Genomic DNA, 12,563 nt, shown 5'->3' with positions numbered 1-12,563 from the left:
GCTGTTAATCCACTAGAGGCTGTTGAAGTGGGGTGGTTGTCCCTCAGCGGTGGCAGCAGGACTGGGTACAGCAGCGAGTCCCTTTGGCATTAGCTTGCCTGCCTTGGCAAGGAATCGGAATCGTCCTCTGCAACATTTGCTGCCCCAGAGCCAAACTGAGGCCTTGAGGTGCTAGAGCACCCTGTTGTTGTCCACTGCTTCCCCACCTTTTCTTCTGGAGTTTCTTTGCAGATGATTTGACTTCTTCCATCCTCTACCCTTGATTGGCTTGACTGACCTTGATTCATCTGAGAAGGATGTGGAAGAAAATTCATCCCCTTAAGACAAGGACTGAGCAAGCTCACGCTAAAGGACTTACATTGGGTGTTCAATCTCATGGGTGAAGGAGCTGAGTTCAGAGTGAAGCTGCCTTTTTTTTTTTTTCCCCCCCTCGGGAGAATTGTCAAGAGGTGGCTGCTTGCAAGGGCCTGATCTCAAAGGAGATGAGCTTCTCCATGTTCCCTCGTTTGCAAAGCCAGCTGCCAGGCTGATTGTGCCTCTCCATCTTCCCTATGGTGTCTGCTGCCCCTCTATGGTTAAGCTGTGTATTCCCAAAGTCCCACCGTGGTTCTTTCTACTAAATAAATCTCTGTGCAGTTTTACTTTGTTATCTGTCAAATAGCTAAGTGCTGTGCTTTGCAGGAACAGGGGTGTGTGGTGGATGGTGGGCTTTGCCTTCACAGAGTCGCCGCCTGTTCCCTGAAGTGACCCCAAGGAAATTTCTGGAGTTCACAGAAGGCTGATATAATGGCTCTAAACTGTGTTGCTAGTCTTCTAGTTTTACAAGGGCTTAGTTTTAAAATATGCAGAACTAGAAACAGCAACTCTCTCCCAAACTTGTGCCTGAAAAACCTCCTAATCATTTCTGCAGACCTTAGCAGCAGCTGCTGCAAGACCAAGACAGAAGGACAGACGCTAATGTTACCATGCTGGCCCTGCTGAAAATTTTAATCTCCCTGGAAAAATCTAAGGATTTTTCTCTAACCTGGGGAAACCTCATCTCCATTGGAATCATTTTGGACTGTTCCAAAAGCTTTACACAATTTCTGCAGTCAAACTTTTTTTCCTAGTTCTCTTGTGTCTAACAGATTTCTTGGCCCCACTGCACTTTGTCTTCGGTGCAGAGGCTCCTGCAGCTCTCTAGTCGCTTATATGTGAGTGGCTTTTCAGAGAGGGCCTGTGCTGTGGCGGGAGAATTGGGGTGATGCCTTTCAAGGCCCATCTGTGCTGCTAGATAGGCCTAACCCAGGGACTGCTACTTGGCTTATGGACCAGGTGGAGGCATTTCCAGTGCCACCTCCAGGTTCATGTGAAGTGGCCGTTTGTCCTAGGTCTCCTTTGGACTCTGCTTTGTAGCCCTGTGGCTCTGAGCCTCTGTCACTGTTTTCCATGTGTAGAATATGTAAATTAAAGAGGTTTGGGTTGCAAGTGTTAAATCTTAATATTTGGGGGGGAAAAAGTAATTTAAGTATCTTAATTTTAACTCTTTGTGTATCTTTTTTCAGGTACATGCAGAGCTTCCTTGAGCTTTTAGAATATGAAAATAAAAGTCCTGAGGATCCTCATGTTTTGGATGAGTGAGTAATTTGTTTTCCTACAACAATTTATTTTCAAATAATAATCTGTTTCAAAAACTTTTTTTTGGTGGTGATGTTACTTGCAAGGTAGAAGTAAAGTAATAAAGACCAAAAGTGTACACTAGAGTTGAGTATGGAAAATGAAAGTATATTTATACAATATGTTTTAGATATATACAGTCTACCAAATTAAGAAATGTCATGAAATATTTTCTTTGAGGCTATATTAAAAAGGCAATGTGCATGCAAGAATATATTCATGAATTCATATATTCAAACTTGCTTCTAAATGTCATTTTAATATTAAGCTCAGCACCCTGCTTTATGGAGCATATATTAGCATATTACTGCTGTCAAATTTTCAGTTGAAAGCACTGAATGTATCCCCATTTTTTTATTCTAAATATAACATCAGTAACCTCTTACCAAATTGCATTCGAATGTTCCTTTGAAATGTGTGCAGACAAAACGGGCTCAGAAGAATGTTAAACAGAAAGGCAAATGCACCACTGTGTGCGTGCATACATGTATATGGGCATATGCATGCACACACACGTATCTATAGGTATGACAAAGTAACAGCAAAATAAAAATGATCTATACTTACCTTCTACTGTACAGCACTATTTTAGGTGATCAGTTCTTGCAGATTTTTTGCTCTGTTGCTTAGTTTTTGTAGGACAGCTTGTCTTTTAAACTTGAATTCTCTTTTGGGCTCTGGAAATGACCTGGCAGAATTTGGATGCTTGATAGTAATGTTCATAAAATGCTTGCAGTCCAGTACAGTAAATGCTTTGTGTGAGAGGTGACCCGTGTTGTGCAAGAATCATATTTTGTCTTTATCCAGTTAGCTTAATATAACTGAAAAACAGCGTAAGCCTGAGATTCATTAGCTGTTCCATTAGCTTTAGTGGGGGGTTTGTTAGGTAATGCATTTGAGACTATATATTCTTTTGGCTTTCGGGATATTTTCTGAGTTCTTTTCACTTATTTCTTTTTTTTAAGGGCAAAGTGCATGAAGGAGAAAAGTGCAGAAAAAAACAGATTAGCTGAGTGGCAGAGTTGCAGGAAGAGACACAAGGATTTAGGCTGAGTGAGTCACCTGTAGTGCTGTCGGACAAGTAGAAAGTAACAGTGTTTTCCGTGGGAGTCCTGAGCCCGCGCTCTGTTCTGGGTGTTACCTGTTAGAGAATTACAGTGCAAATGGACAGTATCAAAGGAAGGAGTTGAAGAATTAAAGGTGTGGAAAGCTCCATATCAGAAAAGTTGAAGAGATTTGTTTAGAACAGCAAAAAAGAGATTGAAGGAAGCTTGTGAGTAGAAAATACTCTGTAATAAAGCAAGATCAGTTGCTGTACGTGAGGAAGGAAGGATTGAATAGTTGATCTTCTGAGATTGTGAACAGGACAAAAAGTCTGAATTCTAACATTAGTGGAACAAATTGAAGCAGATTGTCAAAAGGCTGTAGAGTGTCCTGTATTGAAAACTCTTAAGAACAGACTAGACATTTTTGGTAACGATTAAGTGACAAACTTGTTCCGTAATGGAGGAATTGGCTGATCTCTTTTACCACTTGTATTGCTTTCCGTGATTCTGTATTCACAGCTTGTTTGCTGATGGCTGAGAATTTCTGCTTTTGACAGGTTTATCAATAAATTTCCTACTATTTGGCTTAAAAGAGCATTTCGAGTGAGATTGTTACCAAATGTTACATATTTGTCCTTTGAGGTGTCATATAGTGCACTAGATAGCTAAGTGAGCCTGGCAAATGTTAACACAGGCTTTAAAAAAAAGCCATAGTGTTCTGAACATGCAGCTCAAGGCACAGTTGTTATGAAGCTTCTAGTATTACTTACATTTATTTTTTCAGATAACTTATTTTCATTTTTTTTTTTGTGTGGACTTCAGAAGCCTAAGAAGGATCAAAATACTCCAGTGTTTTTAAAATGCTTGATACTTTGGAAAGTTTCCATGGGGGCCTGTTTTTGGAGTCTGTTCAAGATTGCCAGGCTTGTTATCTGCCTTTATCACAACAGACGTTCCTGACGCTGCTTTATTGGAATGTAAAATTTAGTTTGAGGTGCCCTGAGTTAGGATGTACTAAATATATTAGCCATTCATAATAATTGTTGAAATCTTTAAAATCTTGCAATTATAGTATTAGATGTATTTAGAATAAAATAAAGATGTTGGGAACTTATTGCTACCTACTGAGATAAAGTCCAGCTAGTGATTCTGACAGTGTAAAGAGATAAAACACAAATTATCTGATTAGGGATAAAATTAATTCTTATTTACAGTATTGGATAGCTGCCTAAGATAAGAAAATCAGATTAAATATTTTGCTCTTTGCATGTCAATGCTTCCTAACATCATGGAGCCTATTAATTAAATCTTGAGCCCTGATGAGCAATTGTTTCTGTATTTCTGGCCAACTGAGTCTTTTTAAAATTGCTCTTAACGACTGTCTCCATGTTGCAGGTGCAGTAGCCCTGCAGAATAAACCTTAGAAATTACTCAACTGCTGTGCTGAGTATGCTGTAGTGAAGGGTCCAGCCCTGTCCTCCTTCCATATCTGTGTGCTCAGAGGAGAAGTGGGAGCACTGGTGACTCTACTAGTTAATGAGCTACTTGTCACTGGAAAAAAAAAAATGAATTCTGAGAGTTTGGTTGTGTTTACATAATACTTTTTTGTTTCCTGTAACCCCGTGCACCATTAAATTCAGAATTTGATGCGTTATCTACAACTTTGCGGGTAGTATTTTTAATGATGCACGAATAGCAGTGGTACTTTTCCTCACCAGAGCAGTTTGTTTAGAGAAGGACATGTGGAAGTTCACACCATGAAGTGTGCCCAGTCCTTTGAGCCAGCGCCTTTCTTACCCTACCAGTGTGTGTCCTAGGCATAAGGTGATATATATAAGGAGGGGTTGGAGCCTGATCCATGTCCTGCTTCCTCTCAGCTGGAGTCTGGCTCCCATACTGAGCTCTAGCTGCTGACTCCAGATTACGGAAAAGCTGCTGGACCCAGATCTGCCTCCCCAGAGCTCGAGTCGCCCCATCCCATTAGTGCCCTGTGAGGAAGCAGTTGACTTGTGCACTTCATGGTGGGGGCACATCGCTTCTTGCTTTAACTTAGTGTTTGAAAACCTGAGTTGACTCTGGATGAAAGTTCTTCAGCTCCAAGAGCTTTTGGTTGAAGCAGAATGTGGTGTCCTCTTCTGATTCTAAAAAATCATGAGATTTCGCAAGTTGTGGGTGTGTGTTTGTTTTTAAGACCTGCTGCTCTTATGGTCAGCGGCGGTGAACCTTGGCACCTTTTACAGGTCAAGTTAAAAGTATCTAAAGCGAGAAAGGAACCAAAACCACTTTGTAAGAGGTTTGGTATCCACAGGTGCCCCAATTCTGCCATTGCCCTGGCCTACCAAGAAGCAAAGGAAATATTCTGGTGTCACCAGTGTCATTGTACTTGAGATAGATGTCCAGTAGTGTTGTCATGTCCTGGTTTTTGATGTCCATCACACGATGGCTTGAGAGCTGTTGTCGGACTCAAGTACCTGCCAACAGTCCCGAAAACTTCCTATTCGTCAAGGTAGAGTTGTGGGTTTTGGTTTTTTGTTTGCCTTTCAGTACCAGTTTGGGGGGATTTTTAATTCCTCAGTAAATTCGAACCTCTCTTGAAAAGCTCTGTAAGTTTCCCTGTTGTCTTTTAGGACAGAGTTCATGTGTTGTCCCTTTGGCTGACCGCTCGGCCTGGACAAAGGCCAGGTTGGGTGCTCAGGGCTCGGCTGTGACCTCCCGATAGCCGGAGCATTTTGTTCCTCTCCCTCCTCTGCTCTCGTTGCTTGCTTCTTTTTTAGGGATGTTCTTTACACCCCCCTTGTGGTGTATCACATACATAAAAACATCCTCTGCCTGTTTGTGCCACATCACATGTCTGCCCAGGGAGCCTGGTCAGCTGTGCTGGGAATCCAGGCTGGTTTTCCTGAGGAGACACGTCAGAGCCCTGGGATTAGGCGTGTTGTCCGTGCGCTGGTGTAGCTGTCTGTGGTGCCACACAGTCAAGTGAGTTTGGGCTTGATTTGACTGAAAAATAGCCATGTTAGTCCCTGGTCGTTGTCCCACAGGGCGTACCCACAAGCAGCAGCCTGGGCACGTGAAGGGCATGAGCAGGTATCAGCAGAGACGAAACTCTCAGCCAATCCCATGAGATCATTTAAAAAAAAATCTTCAGTGCCTTGTTCCCAATGAAGGCTTCAGCTGGCCTTTTTGGGTGTGGAGGAAGAGGAGAGGAATGGCAGGATTAAGGACACACGTTTAGGTCTGACTCCTGCTTCACCAGCTTTCACGTGTGTATTGGATCACCATTGATTGTATTGATCACCACCTTTAACGTGCATATGTGCTTCCATGTGTTTGGTCCTTCAAATGCACGTAGCTTGTGGAGACGTTTGAGGGAAATGTGCCGCGTTTAAAACCGAGCCGGAGGCCGCCCTGCCCGGCGGTGCCGAGGAGCTCCTTGGTGTGTGTGCTGGGCGTGGGCGGTGGCGATGCCCCGCCGTGGGGCAGGCGAGCGCGTGGGGCAGGCGAGCGCGGGGCCCCGCGGCCGCCCTCTGCCCCAAGCCCTCGTGCAGCGGGTGTGTGTTAGGGTAGGGGGGCTGCTGAAAAGCACAGAGCGAAGCCGGGGGGCAGACGGTGCTGCCAGTTGCTGGGCTTTACAGATTCACAGTTGCTGGGCTTTACAGGTATTTAGGGGTTGCGCTTGTCGCAGCAGCCTCTCGGCCCTGGTTTAAGCTGATCCTCCTTGCCCAGAGGGAGGGCCTGAGCGCGGCTGGTGCCAGTCCTGCCTGGAAAGCCGTCCCCGCGAGGGAAGTACCTTGGAGGCCCAGCAGGACACCGGGCCCGTGGTTCAGCCTCTGCCCGGGGGAGCGTATCGTCACCTCTGCACTGTCCAGGTTGCCTCTGAAGAATTTATTGTTAAGCCAGCACAATCACCAGTATGAAACATGCAACAAAACAGCGGCAGGAAAACCAGCATTTTATCACCTTGTGCTCCTCTGCCAGCAAAACTGTTCTGCCATCCGCAGCTGTGAAGCAGGGAGACGAAAACTTGTAGAAACCTTTGCTCCTATTCAACTCTCAGGTCTGTGTGGCTAGAGACTGCATGGAATCAAGACTTAATAAACTTAAAAAGAGTCTACAAACCTCGTAAGCATTAAAATGGTTTAAGATGTCTCGTCAGCAAGGTTGATAAGTAGGTAAAAACAGCGTTCTGTACTGTGCAAGTCTGGATTGGGGAATTAGACAAGACTTCCCTTTTTGTATGCAAAGAGGTATGTTTTGAAAGACTAATGAATTGTTTAATGCCCATGCAAACCTGGTGATTAGATAGATGGAGGATGGTGAAAAAGCTGTTCAGAAGGAATCCTACATTCCTTTACAGCTGGCACTGTTAAAAGGGGAGAAATTGTTTTAAAAGCCTCCTGCTTGTGAAGAGTGGGTTGTTTTACTCTCAATCCTCCTGGGCAACTGCTTGTGAAAAAGAAAGAAGCATCTGCCTTAAATCTAGTGGCAGACAGGCAGCCTTTGTACTTTTTGGTTTTAACGTACATTCCTTAGCTAGTGTGTTTTGCACTTGTGGTAATGTCTTAATTATTTTACTCCATTTTCTGGATTTGCTATATATTTGCTGTAAACGTTTTGCAGTTATTTTTAAAAAAGGGATCTGTAATGTTGCAAATGTAAGCATAACCTAACAAAGTCCGTTTTCTTTGGAAGTCTGCATTTTATCCTGTGTCTTAGTTTTAAGAAGAACATATAATCATGATGGTCTTTATACATACGTACATATATATGTATGTTAATATTAAAGAAGGCTAATACAGGAGTTGAGTAGTGCTGATTTTTCACGTGTAGACTTTATAAGGCTATTAATATCCTGTTCAAAGCATGCACAAGTTTACATGTGAAAAGAAAGGATGAGCACATTGAAGCTCGTGAGTGTTGAGCTTCCTTGACAGGAAAAACAGGAGTTCTCCAAGCAGTTGCACAGCAGGTGCTGGCAAAAGCCGTGGAAGTTGTAGCCTAAAGCCTCAGGAGCTGCTGCCGGGAAGGAGCCCGTTGTCCGTGTTGTGCCATCCAGCGGTGCAAAAGGAAACTGAGCACGATAATTGCCTGGCCTGGGGGTCACGCTGACCTGAGCAGGCGCTGGGTAAAGGAAATAAGTCCCTGGAAGGAAGTAGAAGGCGTGAAGGCTCTCCGGAAATTGTGAAAGGTGGTCAGGCCCTCGTCCGCTGCCTGGGAAGAACAAGAACCTCTTGTTCTGAGCGATTAGTGAGAGGAGCTTTAATGTAAATAAGTTTTTGTGAGGAGGAAGAGTTGAATTTGAGGCCCTAGCTGCATCATCCTCGTGAGAGGTTGCTGTCGTATTTCCCTTTCAGTAGGCTTTTTAAGGCACTGCTTGGTTTTGACGTCTCCTTTTTGATCATTTTATATTGACTGTGAGGGGTAGTAAATAACAGATAAACTTGATAATGCTGTGAGGAGTTGAAAACAGAAGCTGAGATTAATTACACTCTTAACATGTTGTTTCCAATTTTGTTTCCTTCAGCTTTTTAGACGTTTTAATTAAAGTCAGGAACAGACACAATGATGTGGTTCCGACCATGGCGCAAGGGGTGATTGAATACAAGGAAAAATATGGCTTTGATCCGTTTGTTAGCAGTAACATCCAGTATTTTCTAGATAGATTCTACACCAACCGCATCTCTTTCCGTATGCTTATTAACCAACACAGTAAGTAATTGCTTTTTTCATCTTTGAGATCTCATTAGTCATTGCCTGTAAACCTGATATAGCTTTGGTTTTGGTATTTTTCATACTCATAAGACTTAACTCTTGCTATTCTGTACTAATTATGGTAAATGGTATAGTGGCAACTAATGTTTTTTGTGCTTTTTTTTGTCAGTTTCCCAAAAAAATGAACCCAAAACGCCAGGACTTTTTTTTTCTTCCAGAATTGCCTGGCTCTCAGTGTGGCTGCTGCCCCTTTTTAACCTCTGTGGCAGAGACACTGGGCGTAGCGACGCGTCGGCCGCTTTTAGCTAGCAGAGGAGCAGCCCCATCTTTCTAAAGCTCACTAATCTGTCAGCATAGCTTGTCAAGGTGGCATTTATTTCATCATCAAGCCCAAGGTTGCCAAAGATTTTGAAGAGATTATACACTGTATATATTTTCATTGCCAATTTTTAAGCAGCTTATCTGGATTTTTTGTTGCCTTCTAAAGGAGTTTAGTGAGTTGAGTTTGTCTAACTAAAGCTTTAAATTATCACCTTTATCTGACTCTACTGTCTACTCCCTATTTATGAATAAATATTAAAATTAGTCATTCTTTGTCATTCATTGTCAGGTTCTATTTGTTCAGTAATGTTGCTAATAAGCAACAACTTAAAAAATACATTCCTCTTACACCTGTAAAGGGAGTTACTTGCAGAGCTCGTGATACCCAGGATGTGCTGCAGTGTAAAAGCTGACCTGACCTTTGTGCAGGTCCCCGTTGTGCCCCTTGCAGGGCTGCTTTGCCCAGCACAGCGCTCGGCTTTCACGAGTGCAAATAACTTTTTTGTGTGGCACAGCCCGAGAGGGGAGGCACACGCGCAACTCTCTCTTCTTGTGGGCAAATGACAGAAGCAAAACAAGTCCACAGGCCTTCCTTAGAGAGCTAACCATAAGCCAAAGCTTAATCCTAACAGAAATCCTAGACCAAGTAGGAACATAATTTGCATTAGTTCTAAAATACTAAACTTATTTCAGCAAACTGAAGTTGCTTTTCCCATCAGCATTGTCATTTAACTTACACCATTTAAAGGTGCCTAAAGTTCCCTGCTAACAAACCGCAGTGATCTAGCCCTGATGAGCAAAACCCAGTCTTCACACCTTGAAAAGCAAGCAAACAATGGGGAAGCAGAATTTGGAAAGGGATTTTCCTGAGCTTCCTAGTGAGGTTCCTTAGGCTCGGTGAGCGAGTGAGCTTCCGAAGCCTCGGGCTTTGGCGCCGCTACCCGCAGTGCGCGAGCCGGCGCGTTCATTCATTCCCCTGCCCTCGCTGCAGCAGCAAGGGGGTCCCCCGTGCCCCCCTACTGCCTCCCGCGGCCTCTTCCTGTGACTAACCGTCCACGAGTTGCTAAACGGGTGGAAACTGCCCCTGCAAAAAAGCTATAAAGTATTGCTGCTTTTTTAGGAGTTAAACTGCGCCCCTGCGGGGTCTGGTGAGCAGCAGACCTTGTGCGGTGGAGGGAGTGGGGAATGTTCTGCTGAAAGGCAGGGAGGAAGCTGAGAGGGAGACCCCTCTGCCCACTGTGCAATTGCACTTTGGTGACTTCTACTAAACTTGTGCAGTTTAGGTGTCTGTAAAAGGCTTCAGCACCGTTTTAGAGTTCCCCAGTCCTTTCTGTTGACATTTTGGTCATGTCAGCTGCTCCTGTACTGACATAATGGTACGAATGAAGCATTTTACCATTTAGTTGTATCCAATTTGGTAGTTCAATTTGGAATGGAGATTTACATCTTAACTCTCCCACGCCTTTATTTCTAAAGTAATGAGTTTTAACGATTGGGAGGGTGAGAGAGGAAGGGGGTAGTTGTCTTAAACAAGGATTTTGACAATAGGAAAGAGCATCTTTTTACAAAATGATGGGCTGCCCAGTAAGCTTCAGATGTTGAGTGATATAAGTTGCCTCTCATGCCTCAAGTGTATTGGACAATTTATTGTCATTTTCTTTTCCTTTTAGCACTTCTTTTTGGAGGTGATATTAATCCTGCTCATCCCAAACATATTGGAAGTATTGATCCTAACTGTAACGTGGCTGAGGTGGTTAAAGGTAAGGGCATCAAGCCAATACTTCTATTGACCAACCATTTCTACCCCTCAAACTTAAAATATTCATGCATTTATTATTCAGATATGAAAGACTGAAAAATACTTATGTCTACTTGATAAACTGAAAAAAGTAAAGTCTTCAGTCATTTTTTTCAAATTCATGAGTCTAGTATTTCTAATGTTTTCATAAATAGACAAATAGGACACTCAAATGTGTCCTTAAGTATCACATTAAATGTCTTAATATTTTGTTAAACCTTAAGTGTTTTTGATTCCAGAGTGTTTAGGGGTAGATTCTCAGGTGCTGCTTTCTTATTTAATACTAGTACTGAATTAATAATAAACAAGTTTTGTTTTGTTTTGTTTGGTAAGCATTGATTTAATAAATGTGCTCAGGTGAGTGGCTGCGTGAGGGAAACTCCCCATCTCCGCACGCAGCCCACGTGCAGCCGGGTGCACCGCAGACGTTCTCGGTACAGAAGGCCTGTGTGTCGTGACCGGATCAGAATAACCTGGCGCTCTCTCCCGTGAAATCATCCTCAATGTCACGAACATCCATACGCTTGCAGAGCGTTAGTACGTTTGCTTGAGGCAGTGTTGCCCCCTTCAAGAACTTGCAGGAAGATTCACACTCTGGATATATCTTTTTACAAGTAGCTTTTGCTGTAGGAGCGAATCCTGCTCTCTAGCCTGGGCTGCCGTTTATGCTGTTATAAAAGAAAGGGAAAAAGGTACTTCTCCCTCAGGCTTTCCCAGCACTTTTGGGAAAGCAAGAAGGAAAACAATCTCATGGCAGAATTTGACCTGCTTGATGGCCTTTTTTGTAGCGTAGATGCTTTTTGCTGTTATCAGGGCTTCTTGGTTTCCAGCCCTTTGGCTTTAAAGCAGACTCTTTTTTCAGACCTTTCTTTTTATCTTACTCTGCTGTTTATCTTAATATTCCTTCTAATAGCAATGTTTGCATCCATTTGAACATAAATTCCTAGTTGCCATCTGTCTTGGACAGGTGCTCAGTCCAGTTCTTAAGCTAAGAGCTGAGAGATCTGCATATGAAGAAGCATCTGCCCACAAGTGAGGACATCATGAGCAGTGTGTCCACTGTTGTCTTTTAAACAACGAGGGTCGTTTTCTTTTAGGACTGGTGAGAGGGTTCATTTGTGTTCCATAATGTGCTGGTGCACAGGAGGCATTTGGAGCAATTTATCAGAGTACAGATATCAACTTTGGCCCTGTGTGTAGTAGCAGCAAGCTCTGTATGCCCTTTAAAGGTGAAAGAAGTGGTTTGAAGAGCTTCACTTGAAGGCAGCTCTACCAGGGATTCTGTGTAACTGCCCAAGGTGGGTCTCTCATTGAGTGCCTCCCGTTAAGCTTGTGTTTGGCCTGGGAGCAGCTCCAGGCCTCTTTCTGGAACTGGGCTTCAGATGCCCTGACAACTCGTGCACTCTCTGGCCACAACACGAGGAATGCTTTGAACCTTATGACACTGGCTCTTCTACAGTCTTAGGCCAAAGACTGAGTTGGGTTTTTGGGAAGGGTAGACTCCAAGATTTCACTTTTTCTTTCTTCTGGGCAGAAGGTGGTTCCTAAAGGGCCTCCATGTTCATCTCCAGCGGCGGGGTTTCAGAGTGGGCACTTGAAAGAGGTGAATGTTCAGGTTGGAGAGGCTACGTGTGTTTATTCACAGCATCTTTGTCCTCTCAGCATTCCTGTAGTGACTGTGTAGTTTTTTTTCCTGACATGTTTTTGCAAAGGAGTATTGGGAATCGTTCAGACGAGAGTACAACTTGAACTTCCTTGTTTCCTTGGAAAAATTGAGCTTATGATTGTCCATACCATCCTTTCTCATCCTCTTGTGTATGTGTGTAGAGCACATACCAAACAAGCAGATATTATGGCCATCCTATTATTAGACTCTTCTTTTAGGTTTTCAAACCCTGAGCAAAGAAGAAGAAAAGAATAGCTGGTCTTCACTAACCTGCTTTTGTTTATAGAACTTTAAATAGAATATGCCCTTTCTTGGCTATCGGCTGTGAGGATACAGACAATACTGATCAAGCTTTGTATTTGTA

The 12,563-nt window shown here is 43.3% G+C and overlaps 1 protein-coding gene across 2 annotated transcripts in view; it reads left to right on the top strand.

The window, feature by feature from the left end:
* The window catches only part of PDK3 (pyruvate dehydrogenase kinase 3), a 46,552-nt gene that overhangs the window by 25,369 nt on the left and 8,620 nt on the right, over positions 1-12,563 (top strand). For both annotated transcript variants that reach the window (XM_026038672.1, XM_026038673.1), the window contains exons 3-5: positions 1,545-1,616; positions 8,227-8,411; positions 10,406-10,495. In XM_026038672.1, coding sequence (XP_025894457.1) covers positions 1,545-1,616; positions 8,227-8,411; positions 10,406-10,495 — 347 coding nt within the window. The remainder of the gene's footprint in view (positions 1-1,544; positions 1,617-8,226; positions 8,412-10,405; positions 10,496-12,563) is intronic.

The sequence above is a fragment of the Nothoprocta perdicaria genome, unplaced genomic scaffold (assembly GCF_003342845.1).
Source record: "Nothoprocta perdicaria isolate Ctin4 unplaced genomic scaffold, notPer1 scaffold_215, whole genome shotgun sequence".
NCBI lineage: Eukaryota > Metazoa > Chordata > Aves > Tinamiformes > Tinamidae > Nothoprocta > Nothoprocta perdicaria.
This window is presented reverse-complemented; position numbering and strand designations above follow the sequence as displayed.